The 19,390-nt window shown below is 53.8% G+C and overlaps 6 protein-coding genes and 1 pseudogene across 7 annotated transcripts, besides 1 other annotated feature; 3 read left to right on the top strand and 4 right to left on the bottom strand.

The window, feature by feature from the left end:
• Positions 1 to 465: 465 nt before the first annotated feature.
• Positions 466 to 861, bottom strand: NCS57_00648900 (uncharacterized protein; the record flags this gene model as incomplete). Its single annotated transcript, XM_053056375.1, has 1 exon — positions 466 to 861. One exon carries the CDS (start codon positions 859 to 861, stop codon positions 466 to 468), a length of 396 nt encoding a protein of 131 aa, XP_052915330.1.
• A 599-nt stretch (positions 862 to 1,460) lies between these two features.
• NCS57_00648800 (uncharacterized protein) lies at positions 1,461 to 2,232 on the top strand (the record flags this gene model as incomplete). The annotated part of the gene is made up of 2 exons (XM_053056374.1): positions 1,461 to 1,472; positions 1,522 to 2,232. 2 exons carry the CDS (start codon positions 1,461 to 1,463, stop codon positions 2,230 to 2,232), a joined length of 723 nt encoding a protein of 240 aa, XP_052915329.1.
• Positions 2,233 to 2,312: 80 nt separating this feature from the next.
• On the bottom strand, positions 2,313 to 3,600 carry NCS57_00648700 (annotated as a pseudogene). Its single transcript has 2 exons — positions 3,163 to 3,600; positions 2,313 to 3,056 (listed from the first exon to the last, which is right to left on the bottom strand).
• Positions 2,313 to 3,600: a sequence feature.
• A 591-nt stretch (positions 3,601 to 4,191) lies between these two features.
• NCS57_00648600 (MFS domain-containing protein) lies at positions 4,192 to 5,715 on the bottom strand (the record flags this gene model as incomplete). Its single annotated transcript, XM_053056373.1, has 2 exons — positions 4,192 to 5,406; positions 5,455 to 5,715. The coding sequence occupies 2 exons, from the start codon at positions 5,713 to 5,715 to the stop codon at positions 4,192 to 4,194; spliced, it is 1,476 nt and encodes a 491-aa protein (XP_052915328.1).
• Positions 5,716 to 9,485: 3,770 nt separating this feature from the next.
• Positions 9,486 to 10,806, top strand: NCS57_00648500 (uncharacterized protein; the record flags this gene model as incomplete). Its single annotated transcript, XM_053056372.1, has 4 exons — positions 9,486 to 9,653; positions 9,709 to 9,745; positions 9,797 to 9,864; positions 9,925 to 10,806. The coding sequence occupies 4 exons, from the start codon at positions 9,486 to 9,488 to the stop codon at positions 10,804 to 10,806; spliced, it is 1,155 nt and encodes a 384-aa protein (XP_052915327.1).
• A 1,530-nt stretch (positions 10,807 to 12,336) lies between these two features.
• NCS57_00648400 (uncharacterized protein) lies at positions 12,337 to 16,009 on the top strand (the record flags this gene model as incomplete). Its single annotated transcript, XM_053056371.1, has 2 exons — positions 12,337 to 14,158; positions 14,214 to 16,009. The coding sequence occupies 2 exons, from the start codon at positions 12,337 to 12,339 to the stop codon at positions 16,007 to 16,009; spliced, it is 3,618 nt and encodes a 1,205-aa protein (XP_052915326.1).
• Positions 16,010 to 16,218: 209 nt separating this feature from the next.
• On the bottom strand, positions 16,219 to 17,218 carry NCS57_00648300 (uncharacterized protein; the record flags this gene model as incomplete). The annotated part of the gene is made up of 7 exons (XM_053056370.1): positions 16,219 to 16,365; positions 16,422 to 16,571; positions 16,643 to 16,746; positions 16,805 to 16,931; positions 16,984 to 17,004; positions 17,059 to 17,093; positions 17,146 to 17,218. 7 exons carry the CDS (start codon positions 17,216 to 17,218, stop codon positions 16,219 to 16,221), a joined length of 657 nt encoding a protein of 218 aa, XP_052915325.1.
• Between the last annotated feature and the right edge of the window lie 2,172 nt (positions 17,219 to 19,390).

Here is a 19,390-nt window from a genome sequence, read left to right as displayed (position 1 = left end):
TGGGCTGTTGTTGGCCAATCTCCTTGGTTGAATGTAAAGATGAGATTTTTCTAATCTGGCCACCGATAATGTGCGCCTCGACCCTTGGCCGTCTTTGGTAGTACAATGCCGTAAATAACAGACCCGTCTCCAATGTCCCAATGGTATAGTGACGGTTGGCCTCCTGAGTTCCCAGTTTCCGTCCTCCCAAAACCGAGGCGCCAAGTCTTGAAACTGAAGAGATGAGGCAGTTACGGGTTCAGCGAAAAAGAATACCAATGACCCAGGGCAAAGTCATCGATAACCTATTCACTGAAGTCGCAAATGCCTTATCTCGTCAATTTCAAGACTTGTCGCCTCGTTTTTTTCCAGTTGTCGTAATTGTACAATAGCCGTTCCCGTCCCATACCCCTCTCAATGTGTGTGTTTTATGCCGTCTAGCTCATGAATGTTGTCGTCTCAATTTGTTCTTGAATCTTTGTTTCGTTACGCATCTTGGGGAATCTTTGTCCGGATCTGCACGCCGTGCCAGCCCTTGACGAGATCACCCAATGCAGCATTCACCATACGCTGCTGCTTGAGAATTGTCTGGCCCTTGAAGGCGGCGGATGTGATATCGATGGCGTACATGCTCCCACAGCCGCCCGAGACGTCCTGGACGAGCAGCTCGCTCGGGGAGAGTTTCTCTGCGAGGATTTCGGCAATGGCGGATTCAGCGGGTGTCATTGAGGGTAGATCGGGTTCTTCCTCGAGAGCTGGGGAGGATCGTCGAGGGAGAGAAGTTGAGAGGAGACGAGCGGGTTGACGGATAGAGAAGGGCGTTGTTGAGCGAGAGACTGTGGGAGCTCGGAGGAGGGATCGCATAGGAAGGCGTGTGCGCATCGCAGCGCGACGACAGGCGTTACAAATCATGGCAATTGAGTGATTAGAGGCAGCTTAATTGGACTCGGATGTTGCGCGACGGATCAATTGGCGGCGGGGGAGGAAGAAGAGAGAAGTTAATGATGATGGGGGAAAAGAATCCCCATGTGCCGGAATTTGGAGGCCGAGAGATTACCTAATTGAGAAACTTGCAGCCGGGGGGTGGACACTGGGGAAGGGAAGAAAAAGTGGAGGGGCTTTGAAATCAGATTTTGGGGATTTGCTGAGATATGGGGGTAGATAAGATCTATAATATTGTTTAGAGTATTATAATACGGCTATAAATCCTCCTTCTAGAGACTGTATAATACGGATGCTGTATAAGAGAAGAGTGTTGAGGTGAATGTCCGAAATGGCTTGTGAGAGTGGAGGCTTTGTCAATTCTTTTCATGGCTGGTGGGAACTAAAATTTGCTGGACAAGGCTTCTCTCGTCTGGAGCCCGTCGACGAGAGTCTAGAGCCACGTAATCTCGTCGTGACTTGTGATCTCATCGATTCTTTCTTTGACAATCCGTTTGCTTGTTTGATTTTGGTATAATACATGCTTGATCTTGTAACCGATGCCACGAAAGGTATGAGATGGCCCCTGTGAAGATTGCAAGCACCACTGACTGACCCCAGAACCGAACCCCCGAATCCCTCGCTCTCAACCGCGAGAACCAGCGTCGTTCCCGTGCGCGACAGCGTGAACTCCTCGACGACCTACAGCGTCGGGTTCGCGAGTACGAGACCCGCGATGGACAGGCTACTCTCGAGATGCAGCGCGTAGCGAGGGCCGTCGCTGGTGAGAACGCCGCGTTGAGGAGTCTGCTCGCTTCGAAAGGGGTTGCTGCGGATGAGGTTGAGGCCTATCTCGAAGCTGTGAGGGCGGGAGTGTCGTCTGGCGCATCTATGGCGTGTACCCCTGCGTCGAATTCACCTTGTGCTGCGTCACCGGTGAAAATTGCCCCAAGGCCAGTAGCTTGCTCACAGCCCAGCGGATGTGGTTCAAACGGCGCCATTCCTGACCGTGCTCCATGTTCTTCTCAAAGACAGCTCAAGGCACGCTCTTCCGCAACACCTACGCCAGCAGCACCATCTCCACAACCCTGCAAACAAGAGACAGACGCACCCACGCTCAGCTGTTGCTCCCAACCACAGCCCGAATCTCAGGAGACTTCAAAACCAAAGCCGGTGGACAAGATCCACTGCATGGAGGCTGCCACCATTCTGGCTCAGATTCGAGGAAATTCCGATATCTCTCAGGCACGAGCTGCTCTCGGCTGTTCCAACAACGATAATTGCTTGGTCCGGAACACAGATCTTCTAGACCTCATGGATGAGATGACTTGATGCTCGCCGAGTCTATTATTCTACGGTTGACCCCTTTCCTTCCATCTTCTCAACTCTATCAAGCATCCCACCACAAACTCTCATGCCCTCCAAGTCCATCTATCCGAAACCCATCGAAGGAGATACACCAACCCCAACAACACCGGAACTTCAATCAGCGGTCCCACAGTCGCTGCGAGCGCCTGGTCACTCCCCGGTCCATAGGTGGCGATGGCCACTGCTATCGCGAGCTCAAAGTTGTTGCTCGCAGCCGTGAAGCTCTGCGTCGTCGAGAGCGGGTATCCAAAGCCCCATTTCCGCGCCACGAGCAGCGTTGCGAAGAAGATGACGATGAAGTAAACGATTAGGGGGGCTGCGACGCGGATGACGGATACGATTTGGTGGACTACTTGGTGGCCCTGCGAGGCGAAGAGGATGAGGATCGTGTATAAAAGTCCGATCAGGGACCACGGCGAGACGATGCGCAGGAATACCCGTTCGTACCAATCCGAACCGAGCATCGCTCGGAGCGAGAAGCGGGTTATAACAGCAGCACCAAGAGGGATCCCCAGGAACACGGCTACGCTCGTGGCAACGGTCGCGTAGGATACTTCAAGGGCGCCTTCTTCCCCGCTGATGATGCTGATGAAGAAGATGGCCATGGGGGCGTAAAGGGCCATCTGGAGGATCGAGTTGATGGCCACGAGGATGGCGCAGTACTCGCTGTCACCGCCTGCGAGGCCGTTCCAGATCAGGACCATGGCAATGCACCTTGCTAGACCCACGAGGATGAGACCGATGCGGAGTTCGGGTTTATCTGGAAGAAATGCCCATGCCAGACCGAGCTGTTCAAGTCAGCACAAGTACGGACCCAGATTCTTGTCCATTGTGTTGATGCCCTTTTTGAAGGCGCCATACTACTTGACGATGGGTGCGAGGGAAGGGACATACCATGAGGAAAGGCGCAACGATCCAGTTGATGACTATACTGAAGAGCATCTGCCTCCAGATATCGCGCTGGGCAAAGATCTCATGAAGACACTCGTACCGCACCTTGCAAAGGATGGGATACATCATGACGAGAAGGCCTACAGCAATCGGTACCGAGACGCCGACAAACTTGCCCTTTTCTAGCGCCGGACCTGTCGAGGGCACAAAGTTGCCCAGGATGATGCCCACCGCCATGGCGAGCAGGATCCAGAGGGCGAGGAAGCGGTCGAGCCAGCCGAGGGACTTGAAGGCCGAGGCATTCTTTTTGGATTGTGTAGAATTGTTCTCGAGGTCGTGCATAGTGGGAGGTTCTTGTTTCGTTGGTGGTGGTGTTTCTGGGGGCATTTTGGGAGATGTTGAAGGTGTTCGGAGGATTGTCGATTGCACAAGACGGTATTTCTATTACCAACAAAGATCAAGATTGATTCATTGAACTCTCAAGATGAAATAGAAAGATCCCTTCTTTATGTACTTGGATTAATGTCTTGTCAAATTCTCCCATCTTCGACCGCCGTAGCATGTGCGTCGGCCATTGGGGCTACTAGCCAATCAGAACAGGGGCATGACAGGATCCCCCGGGGCGAGTCCGGAGGGATGACGGAAGGGTCTCGGCGTCACACTGTCCACTCTTACTCTGAGATTGCTATTGTATAAAAAATTTCTTTTCTTTTGAAGAGCAGAGCATTGACGAGAATTTGTTGAGGATAACTAGCCCTCTTCCGCCCAGTCCCCTTCCATACTCACTTACCTGAGAGTTCATCCCAGCTTGGCCCTGATATCATCGCATGGGAAATAGGGGATCACAACACAGCACTGTATATGTTCAGACAGACTCATTCATGATATCTTTTAGTTGCCTGAGCGAGATGAGATGCTCGCATCTCTCATCAATGTACGTAAAAGTCATATATACATGCATATTCCAGCAGCGTTCGACGCCGACAGCGTTTATACACAGTTCTCGATAATCTCTTGAGTCTCGTCATCGTCTTACAGGGTAAACCTAAAGCTCGGATGCCAGTCACCCATGTTCCTCAAGTCTTCCTCTGGCAGACTGAGCCTGTCATCGCGGTCACCGGCATCGCGCTTCCTGTTCTCGCGCCACATGAAGCCAAACATGAGGGTGGCGGCGAGGGTGCCCATCCACATCATTCCGAGGGCGGTGCCGTAGCCTGTCTTGTAGGTGGGGGACTCCTTGACGAGGAAGATGTTTGCGCCGATGATGCCGGCGACGTTGCCGAGGGTGACCTGGAGGGCGGAGCCAAAGGAGCGCTTCCAGTGGCCGGAGAGGTTGTTTTGCAGCCAGGCGAGGCAGATGGGCGTGGCGATGTAGCCGCCGGCGTTGATGAGGAAGACGGCGGCAAACTTGTAGTCGCGAGACTTGCCGCCCTGCTCGAGAAGCATGGCGTAGCCGATGGTTGCGATGCAAGCACCCGTCAAGACGAAGCCATAGCGGTGCTTGAGACGATCAGATCCCCAGGCGGAGAGGAGCATGACGCCGGCCGAGAGCACATAGACAGGGATGGTTTGGACCTGGGCCTCCTCAGCCTTCCAGCCAAACTCGAGCAGAATGGTGGGCATGAAGAAGACGCCAGCGTAGCCTGTAGTACCAATGCCCATGTACATGAAGGCACCGAGCCAGATCTTCCAGTCCTTCAGGATCCTCTCGGTGGCGAACTTGTTGAGCGTGTCCATGCGGCAAGAGTCACCAGTGTCAGCAGCGAGGCGGCGCTGGACGAGAGTCTTCTCCTCAGCAGTGAGGAAACGAGCCTGCTCGGGCCAGTCTGCGATGAGGAAGACGGCAATGATGGAGAGGAAGGCGGTGATGGCACCCTCGATGATAAAGATCCATCGCCAAGCAGACATGCCCTTGTCGCCACCGAGACGAGCAATGCCGTAGGCCAGCAGTCCTCCAAAGGCACCTCCGATGAGGGTGCTTGTGAAGAAGAAGGACATGCGTTTCTGGAATTCGTGGCGCTTATAGTACATGGACGTCACGTAGATGATGCCGGGCAGGACTCCAGCCTCAAAGGCACCAAGGAGGAATCGCAGGGCAACAAGAGATCCATACGAGTGAATAAAGCCCATGCACATGTTGATGATCCCCCAGCAGAACATCAGCCCAGAGAGGTAGAAGGACGGGCGGACCTTGCGGATGAGGATATTGGATGGCACCTCGAGCAGGATGTAGGGGATGAAGTACACCTGGCGTGAATGTTAGTGTCTGTGAATCTCCACGGGACAGAAACGTACAAAGAGAGCAATGTTGAAACGGTTGCCCGAGAGGTCAATCTCTTGTGGCAGCCCCTGGATCCTGGCATTGCTGATGTTGATCCGGTCGAGGAAGGACATCATGTAGATGATGAACAGGGTTGGGTAGATGCATAGATCCAGCTTCATCAGCAACTTCTTCTCCGCCGCGGGGTCGATGGGTGCATAGTCCTCCGACTTGGGCGTGCTGGGAGGATGCGACTCATCGGCCACAGTGGGCGTCTTTTCCTCAACGACTGACATGTCGAATCTGGCGGGGGGAGACAAGCTTAGAGAAGAGGCAGGGCGGGAGGGAACAAGGTAGTATTAGGGTAATAGTGAGGTGAAGGAGCAGCAGAGACTCCAGGCAGATTGAGCCGTTGATGCGTTAAACCAGGATGGGGGTGGGCAAAGATCAACTTGGCTCCGACAATCTGATCGGTCGAGAGGATCAGATATATTAATCTGCAATGAGACTCAGAGGGGATGTCTTGTTTTGAAGAGATGAAGCTCCTTGAGGGAAAAGAAGAAAAGAAGGAAAGAAACGGACTTGTGAGACAATATATGCATCTCGGGCGGGCCAACAGGTTGCAGCTGTGTTCCTCACAGCCTCCAGGGGCATGCTACGCGATGCGAGGTTCGAGAAAACAGACCCCGGCTGTGACTCCAAGAATATCCATTCTCACCTGTGGTATAGGACGGGTTCCTCAGGTTGCGTCCTGCCGGTAGCTGATGGCACGTTTTGCAGGTGCATGTTTCCCGCAGGTCGAGCATGTATGTCGACTCTGCATATTCCCCTCCTCGCTTGGCTCTCACTTACAGGCAGCTCCCTCGTAGAGGTCGGAATAAGCACCCTCTACGGTGAGCTCTAGATCAAATCAGGAAATAGAAACTGTTCAAGGGCATCGTTTCTCCTCGTGGTTGACCGTCGATAGTGCCTCCCGAGTGGACTGTCGTTGTGGGGATAGGATCATCGCTTGGCAAGGCAAGACGGATAAACACCCATGGCTTGGCTAGATGACTAGGGGGATGGCTCCCCGATGGTCCAACGAGAGCCGGTCTTCGGCGTGTCGACGGGATGACTTTCTCAGGGGTACCCCGGCCGAGCTCTAGATCCATGCTAAAGCCGCTCCCGCAACGGGTCCCGCGACGAGATGGGTTCGGGAGGGGGGCAGCAGAGATCCGAGCCGGCTCACCAACTTACGAGTCCATGCGTCGGAGGCTGAAGGAGAGGATTGCGCCTTTCGGTGGATCGTGAGTCCCCATGAAAGAAAGTGGTGATAGAGAGCTCGCACGTCGGACGATGTCGTCTAGATCCTGGCGCGCAGATGGAAGCACCTGTGCTCCCTTGTGCTGGCCCTCGGGGCGTGTGCTGGACAAAGCATCATCTAGATGCCCTACCACGTGGCCACAGACTGGATATTCTGGATGCCAATTTCATGGGGATCCAATGCATAAGAAGATGGACCAACACAAAGTGCTGAGCCACTTGCAATCCCGACTGTTGGCGGCATGTCAGGTTGAGGCTCCATCATCCCTGCTTGCTTCTAAGGTGGGTGTCGAGATCCAAAAGTTCTTTGACCTGACGGTAAATGTCTCGTCAAGGCAGCACAGGAAAGAAGCAAACAGAGCTCACAAGCGACTCGTCTGTTTCAAGAGACGGTTACCGCGCAGAGTAGCATCTACAGTCAGCCGCGCATGGTCTTCAAAGAGAGTCGTTGGAGTTGATCCCCGGCATCGTGTGATGGATCAGAGGGACCCTTGCTCGGCCGAAACTTGACCCACCATGTGCCGGACGCCAAAGTGCCAATGTTGCGAGTGCCGTCTTAGCGGCCGTTGTCCCGCCCCTTGGCGGCCAGTCCAAAGACACCTTGGCCATGCTCGACAGGCTCATCCCGGTAGTGGATAACATTGTGGCAACGTCAACCAACAAAGAGTTGCATTGGGAAACCCCAAGAGGCTTAGAGCCTGGTCCAGGGACAACACCACGTCCAGGCCCGCAAACAAAGGAACTCGTAATAGAAACCCCAATCGAAGCCCTATCCAAATACAGCCCAAGGGCCTTCCCCCCGAGACCCAGGCGCGATGGCCGCCATGAGGGGAACAAGATGAGCTCTCCACAAACTCCCTTTAGAAATGATCACCGGTGATCCCCATAGCGGGCCGAGCAAGATGGAATCTTGTTGCCCTAAACTCGACGCTAGATATGCGGCGAGCGGTCTTTGTGTGTTTGAACGCAATATCTGCGTGGCAGACTATAACTTCACACAGCTCGCAACTCCTTGCAGGTCTCATCCGTGACCGCATTGTCGGGACTCTGCAAGCCTTTCGGCATGGGTCAGGGGCACGTTCTGCAAGAGAACCAACACAAGGCGAAATTGGTGGTCAGACTGTTGGCCAAGCACTTTTCCAGCTCTCGAGATGCCGGCGGATTCTTCCACGATGACTTGGTCCATGCTGTCCCAGGCCTCCCTGGTCCTCTTGCAGTCGAGGTTACATGCGCAGAAAACCACACTTTGACCATGTCACGTTCTCGTGTACGTAAATCTCGACCGCCGTACCGCAACGAAGTGATCACCCCTTTCCAGGCGGGGTATAGGCGTTTAGTCTGTGCTGGATCGACTCGCGACTGCGAGACATCTGGCGTGATCATCTTCGTGGTCGATGAGAGCTTCTCTTGTGGAAAGAATGAGTGCAGATCCGGGACGAGCAGTATCACCATGTTCGGCACGAGCCATTGGATGCTGGTTGCTCAAGGCTGCCTGCTACCAGCCTGGGATTGTGAGCCATGGACTTGGTATTGCGAGAACCAACACGAACCCAATGATTCGGAAGAGATTCCAGCTGTTGGCAACCCCTTGAAAAACTCTCTCGTTCTGGCTGTCGGCAGCTCAGGGCTGCAAGGGCCGACTCTCTATATGACACCACTCCCAACCTCTTACGGTTCTCGACACCCTAGCTTGCGGTATGTGAGTGTGTTTAACCGGAAGAACCCTGGAGAGGTGCCGGTATTTGGGCATAGCCACCAACTATGCCTTCTGGCTTCCTTGATGATCCCTCACGGAATATCTGCTCTTCTGAGTCTTGCCCATGGCCATGATGCGATTCGTGAACCGTTTGCCTGACTGACCGTGTGGCTTCGGGTCAGCGTCTCAGGACACGCACCTCAGGCTCAAGGATGAGTGAGAACCTTGTGTGTGACAGCGGGATGCGTAATCCGTTGTGGTTGATCCACCTCCTATGCAAGAGGGGATCATCACGGAACAATGTGTGCCAGGATTCGCCGATGCAGGAACATCCACATCTTCCATAAGCAAAAAGCAAGCTCTCTTGGACCAAGAGGCGGATTCCAACGCGTCCAGATTCATCTCCGAAGGGGCTCCGGACCCGAAAACCTCTACCGGGATGAGTCCTGCATCGCCTATTATTGCTCTGGTCCGTGGGGCCAACTCCTCAACACCATGCCCCAGTCTTCTGTTGGCCCTCGCGGGATGGACCACTCTTGAGCTGCGTGTTTTCAGAAACAGCCCCTGGCGTATTCACCCGCCTCATCAATCTCAGTAGCCAGTGGTATCCTTGGACTGGTGGCTGCTATTGCATGGCCAGGAGGAAGCATGGATATGCCCAGGCATCCTGCGTCTGGTCCTCATGTTAACGTCGTAGAGGAACTGTCGATAGACGAAGGGGTGTGCACGAATTCACCTGCACAACGGCTTTGTCCGGCGCAACGGATCACAGTCCGCCCCATGTTGAACATTGTTCGGTCAGTAGTGGCGAGAGATGTTTTCTCGGGCCTATATCACCCAAACATCGTCTCGCCGTGCCCAGGCCAGGGAGGCCAACAATCACCTAATGCTTCACCCTCCCAGCTCGTCGTGCTGGATCCTTAAGCAGGGAGTAGGTTGTCCGATTCCTTTCTCCTGGGAGGTTCCTGTCGCCATATATCTTTGACGTCCCAGCGGTCTCAACCTGAGACTGGCCCTAGGCGACTTTTCGACGTTTGAGACCCGTATGGCATCGACCAACACTGCAACATGGCGACCGACACTCCAGACCCAAGCTTGAGCAATGCGCATATGCTCTACATTCCCATCGCCATCTTTGGTGTGCTGTGTCCGTTATTGGTGGGCATACGTATCTGGTCCCGGCGAAGGAAGGGAGGACATCTCGGCGCTGATGACTACACCATCATTGGTTCTCTGGTAAGTTCCTTGTGGTGCGAGATGTGGTGCAGAGGCTAACTTCAACTTCTGTTAGATCTTTTCCCTGGCGTCAAGTGGACTTGAGATTGCATGTGAGTTAGCCAACTGGCAACCCTGAGTATCTACTCGCTGACGCTGTCCAGCATGCCATTATGGATTCGGACGGCACTCTAAGACCCTCTCGAACGAGAACAAGATCGAAGCCCTTAAGGTTTGTCGCAGACCCCCTCTCAAGAGCTGACACGCTAACCGAAGGCTTGTCATGCTCAAGTTCTTTTTCGTTTGCCAAGTGTCGTACAAGGCATGCATCAACTTGACAAAGTGCTCGATTGTTCTCTTGTACCTTCGAATCTTTGGCAAGGTCCGCTGGTTCAAGTGGCTCTGTTGGGGTTTGGTGGGAGTCGTTGCCATGTATGCCGTCTCTTCGGTCATTGCCACCATTTTCCAGTGCACACCAGTTCGTCGGGCATACAACAAAAGCGTTCCGGGAACCTGCATCGACAACGGCAAGTTCTGGTATGCCAACGCGGGCTTCTCCATCGCGACCGATTTGATCATCCTGTTCATGCCCATGGCATCCGTGTACCAGCTGCAAATCCAACAGATTCAGAAAATCGCCCTGGTAATTGTCTTCGCGCTGGGTGGCTTCGTCGTCATCACCTCCTGCCTTCGAGTCACCACCATCGACATCGCTGCAACAACGACCGATGTCACCTTTGACGTTTCTTCCACCATGTGGACTGTCATCGAGATGAATGTCGCTATCGTCTGTGCTTGCCTTCCGATGATTCGACCAATAATTGTCAAGGTGTTCCCCAAGCTCATGCCCAGGAGCAGCAGCAACAACCAAAAGTACGGAACTCCAAGCTACGGAACCAAGTCATATGCGCACAGTCAAGCGCGAGACAAGAACGAGTGGATCCAGATCGACGCTGGCCGAAACGGTATCCCCATGACTTCGATTCGAAAGGCCGGCTCGACAGGAAGCGAGGAGAGCATACTCGGACCTCAGGTCGAGGCCGGCACCAACCTTGGACCACCAGGAGCACCATGGCCGATAGAGGAGAATGGTCAGATGTCCATCCAGAAGACGGTACAATATAGCGTAGAATATTCGAAAGGACAGCAGCAACAGCAGAAGGGTGAGAAGTAGTGGTGGACTAATAGCAGGCCTCTCAGGGATCGTAGCGAAGGGTTTGGTAACGATGAAGCTTCACGATTTATTTTGTAATAGCAACGTTTTCCGTAGAAAAAAAAAGGACTTCTTTTCGCCAATGTCTTGTGTATGCCGGTCTGTGATGACTGTTTGAGTGCTTCGATGCAACCCAGTGTGTCGCCAGGGCGTCAAATTTTGGCCTATGTGACAGTTGTTGCGATGTTCACGACGTCGTAAAAAGTCATTTCAGGTCACAGCGCATGCCTACGAACTGGACATTGAGAATGGGTGTTTATTCCATCCTGGAGATATCCCAGGAGATGGTGCTCTTCTCGGTTTCGGGAGTTGAATCCGTCAAGGGTCTTCGTCAGTCGAACCCTGTAGTTCTAAGCTTCAGGGCTTGTCAGCCTTCCATATTAGAGACAGGCGTGGTGCTCGTGAAAGGCCAAGAAAGGACGTCGAAAATGGATCCTCGTCTGGGGACCCCAGTATGAAGGATCGTCTTGTGTTCTCGCTTCTTCTCGCCAGGAGGCGGATCAACCTGGCCAAGGAGCCCCCACGAAACCGAACGGCGCAAAGCGGGCCGTCTCGTCCGCCTACCCCATTATGTGCGTGAGCCTTCCCAGACAGGGGAAGTTGGCCGCGAGCTGTCGCAAGCTGTCCGCGTCAACGATGAATTGTCATTCCTTCAAGTCACGGTCTGGAGCAGAGTGAGGACGACGTTGACGACTGGCTGCTGAATATCTCAGAGTGCGACGTGTGGGTCGAGATGGAGCTCCTCCAAGGCATCCAGCAATTGATAGGGGTCTAGAAGGGCCATGTGGCTGATCGGGCAGCCATTGGCGTGTCTCTCAAAGGACGGTACGCATGCGAAACCGAGCAAGATGACGAAACTATTGGTGGAGCATGAATTCTCTGAGGCTCGAGAAGCATGCCAACGAATCGACAAGGGGGAGGATTGATGTTCAAACCTCACAGGCAACCGCATTCCCACATCCCGAGCACGTGCTTGACCATGTGCTTTCCCCGTGACTTCAGCATTGAACATGGTCATGTGACACTGAACCATTGCCACTCAATGGAGATCCAAGCAGATTCCAACAACCAGCCAATGATAGCGCAGCTGATCAGGCAGCAGTCAAACCCATGGAAATGGGCCGCGAATAGGCCGCGCTCAAGATCCGCTTCGCAGGCAACGAGATAAGAGCTTCTCTCAACAAAAATCACTTGAATCGATGCCCTGCCGCTGTCGCTGCACTTACTTCCTGTCATTCTTCGTTTCAATTGAATCGCATTGCATTGTCCTTGCATGTGACCTTTCTTCCGCTGCGCGCCAAGCATGTTTTATGCCGATGCGTGGCTAGCTTCGACCCCCTAGAGCTGAGCCTCACTAAATTGCGACGAGGCCCCGCATCATATCACTCGCCATCGTCAAATATCACTACAAAACTACGCTCAATAATCACCATCATCGACTTTTGCACTTTAAGAATCCGAAAGAATTGAACGCCGTACATTGTTTCACAGATGGAGTCGTTCCTTCCGCTTGGCGGCTTCCAGCTGCCGTTCCAAAAGCGCCTCAGCAGACTCTACAATGACACAAAGAAATCAAGCGACTTTGTCAAGGAACCTGTCCAAAATGAGGAGGACCCTGAGATCAAGGCATTGCACCGAAAGCTCCGGATTCAGAAAGACAGGCTTGTCACATGGGGGCTGGAATGGTCAGATCCGACTCAATCAGCTGAGATTGATGAATCTCTGTCCAAAGCTGGCTTGAGTGAGGTTGTGGGAAGCATCATGTCGACTATCAAGGATATCCTGGCAGAGGCTGAACCCCTCTGGCTCAGCTCGAAACGCATCATTCAAGGGCCTCAGACCTCACAAGACTCGAAGCCACCGCTGGTTCAATGGGACAAGAACCGCTTCGAAGATCTGGTCAACGACCTCACCACATCAATCGACACTCTATATGACCTCTCCCGGACTCGAGCCTCCGGTGGGACCCCAAGACGATCATCTAAAACCCCCTTCAAGTCTCCTCAGCCATCCGAGGACTTCCGTCCATTCGAGTCCACGCGCATGCAAACTCCGCAGCAGATTGACCCCCTCACCCTAACACACCTGCGGCCTAGAAAGGGCAACGAAGCAGCTGTACCTCGAGAGGTTGTCTTTATGAGCAAAACAGCTTATGCGGAGCTCACCCACGGAACCACACGCCAACCGTGGGCTCCTCTACTTCTTGAGTATGCCACTTTCGACTCTATATATGCCTCGACAGGCATCATGCCGCCAATGGCTCGCTTCGAAAGGCTGTCGGCTGGATTGCAGCAGGACTCACAGCGATCACCGGGAACATGGACCGGGTTGCCTCGTCTCTTGGGATACTTTGAAGACCTCGAGAACTCAAGACTCGGCCTTGTTTACAGATTCCCCCCTTCCTTCAATGCGGTTTCATTCGAGAGGCTCACCAAGAACCCACTCTACAACCTGCCCACTCTGGGAGACTTGCTCTCTGTCCCTGGATCGGAACCCAAACTTGAAGCCAAGTTCAGGATGGCTCAAAACCTCGTCAACACTGTCTTTGACCTGCACGCCCGTGGCATTACGCATGGCAACATTGTGGCAAGCAATGTCTCGTTCTGCGATGCTGTGACCACGGAACCGAATGCTGTCAACGGTGAAGTTGATGTTCGACGTCCTCTGCTCTCTTCGTTTGACCTTTTCCCCGATGATGCCCCCCTGACCTCATCTCCACTATCACGGCATCCTCTAGACCCCCGCAGTGCACCCACATCTCCTCTGTCCAAGTACACAGACCAAAGGATTCTTGACCTTTACTCTCTTGCCATGCTGCTTCTTTCAATTGGCTTGTGGTCAAGACTGGAGGAACTTGCTCCCGAGTTTTCACCCAGCATCCCCGTGTCAATCTTGGACCAGCTAGCCGTGAGATGCGGAAGTCTCTACATGAAGGCTGTTCAAGCATGCTGGAATGCAGTCGATGATGAGCTTGCTGGCCGGCATACTGGCGAGCATTTGATGTCAATGGTACAGGTCAGGGCAAGCCGATTCTTGGAGGCGTGCTGCATCCTAGATGGTGTCAGTGGCCTGGAAGAGAGGCTTGACCAAGAATTGAGCCAAACCGAGGCAAGTGCCTCCAATACCGGGTTCTCTGCCGACCATCCTCCCATGGGGGACACTTCTTCCAAGGGCGGCAAGGACGCCAAGGACTCGAAAGGGTTGATGGCCCCATCAAGGGTCAGCGAGAAACAAGCGCCGTTATCGGCACCCTCGCACGTCGCCAAGGCTGAGAAGAGCTCTGAGAGGTTTGAAGCAGATGCGGACATTGACGGTACGTCCTCTGTACTACTTGTACACATCCATGCAGGATACTGACCTTGACTCAGACGCCCTTGATAAGCCCTCAGCCAAATCGGAAGCCAAGCTTCGACTCTACCCCCATGTCCCGCTCGCACCTGAGATTGTGGAGAGATGGAACAAGATCCTGATGCCTCAGATTAACCACGCCCTTCGTCATTTTTATCGCAAACACCCCGAGTCGGTTGAGATTTCGCTCGAATCTGTTGGGCCGAGCCCACACAAGACCCAACCAACAGTACTCGTTGTCTGCACTTCTGTTGGCAAGGTCCGCGCGATCCTCAAGAAGAGGATCGGCGACCTGTTTGACGAGACAACTGGATTCGCATTGAAGGTCTGTCGCGGCCATGTGATGAGATCTCGCCGGGAGCCATACTCAGTCCTCCGATCGATGGCCCGGAGGAGTGCCAAGGGCGCCGGTTTAGATGCAGAAGACGCCGACGCCATCAACCCGGAATACCAGGAACGACCAGGGAATGGCGCCAGCATTGGGGCTTGGATTGGAGATCATCATTTACCCCCTGTCAGCCTAGGAGGTCTTGTGATGGTGGACGACAAGCCCTACGGCATGACGGTCCACCATATGCTTGATGACCCGGACCGTGATTTTGGGGCCAGCGACACCACAAGGTGCAGCGCTTTGCCCGACTTAGACTGGTACGACCAGTCTGGAGACGAGACTTCCGCGGACGACGGTGATGGCTATGAGCTTTCCGATACCGAGTCAGAAGCTTATTCGGAGTCTGATATCACGAGCGATTACGACGATGACGAAGATGAGGAGGAGGATGAGTATAACGAGCCTGGTGACATTCCTGGGATTGAGCCTGGGTGCGGTGATGGGTACATTGTTACACAGCCTGCTTTTGACGACGTGGAAGAGGGTTTCTACCCCGACCCCGACACTCAAGATGAAGACCATCTCGACACATTTAGTGTAGGAGAAGTCTATGCTTCGAGTGGCATCCGCAGGAAGGAGGCCAACGGGCTGGTCCACGAAGTAGACTGGGCACTCTTCGAGTTTGCCCATGAGAGATTGCCCGAAGACAACAATATCCCTCGCGCGCAGAGCAACTCGTCCCTGCAGAACCTGGGCCGAAATTACAAAGACGGGGCGGCCCTGCTGCGGCCGACCACCGTCGCGCCCTCCACGTCCCTCCCCGGTATGGAGGTGCAGTGCATGGCCCGGACAAGTGGCCTGCAGACCGGCAAGATCCTCCCTGCCCTCGCTAGTGTCAAGATCTACGGTCGTGTCTCCCCGAGCCACACGTACCAAGTCACCAGCGTCGAGGGCCCGGAGGATGAGACGCACAAGAGGGGTGTGCCTCTTGGCATTCCAGGCGACAGCGGCGCCTGGATTGTTGATCGCAGGCACGGCCAGCTCTGTGGGCATGTCTTGGCTTGGAGTCAACGTAAGAGAGTTGCCTACATCTGCCCCATGGACGTCTTGCTTCTCGACATTGCAGAGACTCTTGACGCTCATGAAGTGAAGCTCCCCGGAGGCGAAGCCGTGGTGAGTCTCGGGGGTGTGCATGGTTATGCCTCAAGGGATCAGCAAATGTCACAGCCAGGTGACGACGACTTGGAAGATTTGGTCGAAGAGGAGACTGAGGAGCAAGACCTCCCTCCACGACTTGTCACCTCAGTAAGCACGGCAAGGGATGTCTCCGGATCGCGGAAGGGAGGCATCTCGAGTTGCACCGTCAGCGAACGGGGATCGTCCAGCCCCATCCGGCTGGAAACATCCTCCGAGCTGGGGAGCCTGTCGAACCGTCTCGACGAAATGAGCATGAGCGGCAGCTTTGGGATCGGCGTTGGCGGTTGATGGATGGCGGCGGGTCTTGCCGCCTCGGTACTTGTCTAGTGCGTTTTGGATTACTTTGAAAGCGAGATGTAATAACTTCAATACCCTTGTACGCAAACCCTGGTTGGAAATAAGGAGAGTTAAGTAGTCAGTCCAAGATTGGTTTTGGTAGTAAACTTGAGCCCGGACGAAATCGAAACGTATACAGCATCATGCCTTTGGCTTGCGCGTTACATGAAATCATCCTCCCAGTCCTCGTTGCGGTCCTGGTTGCTCGAGGCAGCCATGTTCTCATCGGTGAAGAGGTCATCGTAGGCGTGGTCCTTCTGCCACTTCTTTTCCTTCCACTCCTGGGCCTGGCGCGCCTCCTCCTTTCTCTGCCGAGACAAGTCAGCCATGGGTAAGCTCCGGGGTGCGCTGGGATACTCCTCACCCTCTGCTGCTGGGCAGCCTGGTCCTGCCGGCGCAGCTCCTTGAGACGGTCGTCCTTTTCCTGCTTGAAGTCGGGCTTCTGCTCCACCTTTGTCTTGTTGAGGCGGTTGACGATGGGGTTCTCGCGCTGCGGTACGAGTACCCTCTTGACCTGTGCAGGATGTGAGTCTGTGGACAGGGGGGGAGGGGTGGTGGTGATGCAGGTTCAGTCGAGACACGCACTTTGCGTTGATCCTTGAAGCCAACCTGGCCGACAGCCATGCTGCCGTCCTTTTTGAGGTTGGACCAGGGCGTGTAGATGACGGTGATGTTGTCCTTCTTGTTTCCTGATTTGCCTGTCAGAAATCGTGGACTGGCGGCAGCATCTCCAGGGGTTCCCTATACCCTCGATCGAGTTCGCCTTGGTCAACTGGGCGAGATCCATGACCAGCTCCTCTGGCAGCGCATCCCATTGCTGGCCCTCCTTCATGCGGAGGTAGATATGGGCGCTTGAAAGCTTATCCACGTGGAACTGGGGAGCAAGAAAGCCCGGAAATCGTCAGCCCTCTCTGCCCGTCCCATACAGTTGACCATGCGACCTCACCCTGTTCTCCCGGTCAGCTGTCGCCGAGTTTCCCGAACGAGAATCCTCACCAGACATCCTCATCCCAGCCAAACTTGATCAGGTCCTCATCTAACACGTTTCAGCTGACCAGACAGGGCTCAGAGGTGCGGGGGAGGCATACTCTCAAACTTGTCCTTGCCGACGTAGATGAAGCCCGGCGGGTCAACGACGCTGGAAGTAAAGTAGTACACCATCCTCAGGTACGAATCCTCTACCAAAGAAACGAGGAGGTGTGAGATCTCAGGGGGTACGAGTCCGATTCTGACGTTGAAGTTTCCTCTGGAGATATCTCGTGAGCGCTGAGGGGAGGGGAGAAATTTCCTGCTTTGGTGCGGGTACCTTGGCACTAACAATAAGGCCCGAGCACCCCGCTGTAACCACCCCTACAGGGCGCCCAGCTCAGCCCTATGCGATGTCGTCGGAGTACCTCCCGGCTCCGGCAATAAATGCTGGGGATGCTGGAACACGTGATATCGCGATCATCTCGTGAAACGTCCAACGTCAGTTGATGGGATGAACCATGCGAGTAGATGCTGTTCCGAGCTTCCAGTTGATAAGGAACTTAACGAGTACCTCATTATTCCCCGGTCCATGTGCTACACGCTATGAAGGTACGCCCTGGTTAGGGCAAGCCTTCGTAGGCATGTCCGCGGACCGACGGTTCCGAGTCGTTTTTTTTCAGCCGCGTTCTGCGGTTCAAGTTCGATTCGGCTCCTTCGGAGTATGAAACACGGCTCTAGTGCCAGCCGAGCCTTGCGAGACTCTCCGGATTAGGGGACACGGGTCGTCCGTTCAAGACCGGACTCGGAGGACACATGAACAGGTTTCTCCGAGTTACATCGTTCGAGCGTCGTTCAAGCCCCAGGCAGTTGGACAAATCAAGATTTTGGTATTATAAATGAAAACCTCGTGGTTTCGACTGAATCTAGCGTACAGTTAGTGAGTTGCTGATCCTGGCTCCGTCGCGTGGTCTAAAAACTTGGTGCAGTTTTGATTGTCAACCCAAGTTTTTGGAGTTGTCATCGTCGTCGACAAGCAGAAAAAAAAGAGGGTGTTCCAGCGTCTGCCAAGGACTCTGCCTGCCCGCATCCGCAGTTTCCGCCTCTGGGCTGTGTCCCAACCAACAGGGCAGATTTCAGACAAGGCTCTTTTGTGGTGGGCGGAGAAGAAACAGGGCTGGGAACGAGGCGTGGACGTAGCGTCAAGCCAGGTTTCGCAGAGCCTCTACTACGTAGACCGCTGCTCAGAGAAAGTGGGCTCCCGTGTTTTGGGGCTAGCTTGAAATGACACACCCTTGAGAATGGCTTCATTTGTGCATTAATCTCATGTGGGCTTTTCGGCGATCAGGATGAATACAGTAAATGCTGGCCGACGACGACACCACACACACGCGCGCGCTGACGCACACACACACACTGTTGAGACAGATTTGTTTGTTGCTGCAATCTCCTGCAATACTAGTGTCTTCACGCCAGTCAGCTATGACTCGTCCCTAGTGTTCCAGATCTCCTGGAGCATGTCTGCGTGTCGTGATCGGAGGCATCTGAGTCGTCAGATCCCCCAGCTAGGCTTTCACTCTTTGTACAACACAAGCTGCAGACATTGTAAGAATGCACTTTTTTTGCGACTTGTTTCATAAGCTAAAGGTGCACTTTCGGGGTGATGTCTCCGAAGATATGATATCTTAAGTTTCCTCTTTACTCACTCCGGCTTCTTGCTGATCCGGCGCCTTCAACACTTGGCATCCCGTCTTTGAAGGAACATTTGTCTCCACCGAGATCGATCGTCGCTGCCCCCCACCCACCCTAGATTTCGAGCCCCGGATTTCGGTAGTCAGGTTGCCATGTGTGTACCATGGTTCAAGGGGACAACGGAGACTCCGGCCGCTTGGCGTGGGCAGAAGATGCCAGAGAGATATGATAGAGCTCTGAAAGTGAAGTTACGTAAACAGGGATCTTGCAAGTACTCCGAAAATTTTCGGGGCTTCTGCTGGCGGTGCTTAGTTTGAGCTGAGGTTCTGTATCGTGGGTTGTCTAAACCGGCATCAAGGCACGCGCGGTGTTGAGTCTAGTGCAACGTGACATCTGATTTGACAAAGTGCAAGCTTCGCAAAGCTGCCTGAATTGGAACATTTTGTTTCTAATTAGCTGCTTCGTTAACAACTATTGTTTGATGCCAATAAATCGTGGTGACTGAGCTCGTTCAATTAGAGGTCTAGATGGCGTCTGGAAAGCTCCATTGGCCAGGTATTTTGCCCCATGTATTTGGCCAACTCACCAAAATAGTCTGATAGAGCTAAAGAAAAGTCTAGATAAAGCTATACCCAACTTATAAGCTTACGAGTTACGGGAGAGCAATGTTCGCTC

The sequence above is a fragment of the Fusarium keratoplasticum genome, chromosome 4 (assembly GCF_025433545.1).
Source record: "Fusarium keratoplasticum isolate Fu6.1 chromosome 4, whole genome shotgun sequence".
In the NCBI taxonomy this organism is placed as follows: Eukaryota; Fungi; Ascomycota; class Sordariomycetes; order Hypocreales; family Nectriaceae; genus Fusarium; species Fusarium keratoplasticum.
Note: the sequence above shows the minus strand (reverse complement) of the source record. Positions and strands in the feature narration are given on the sequence as shown.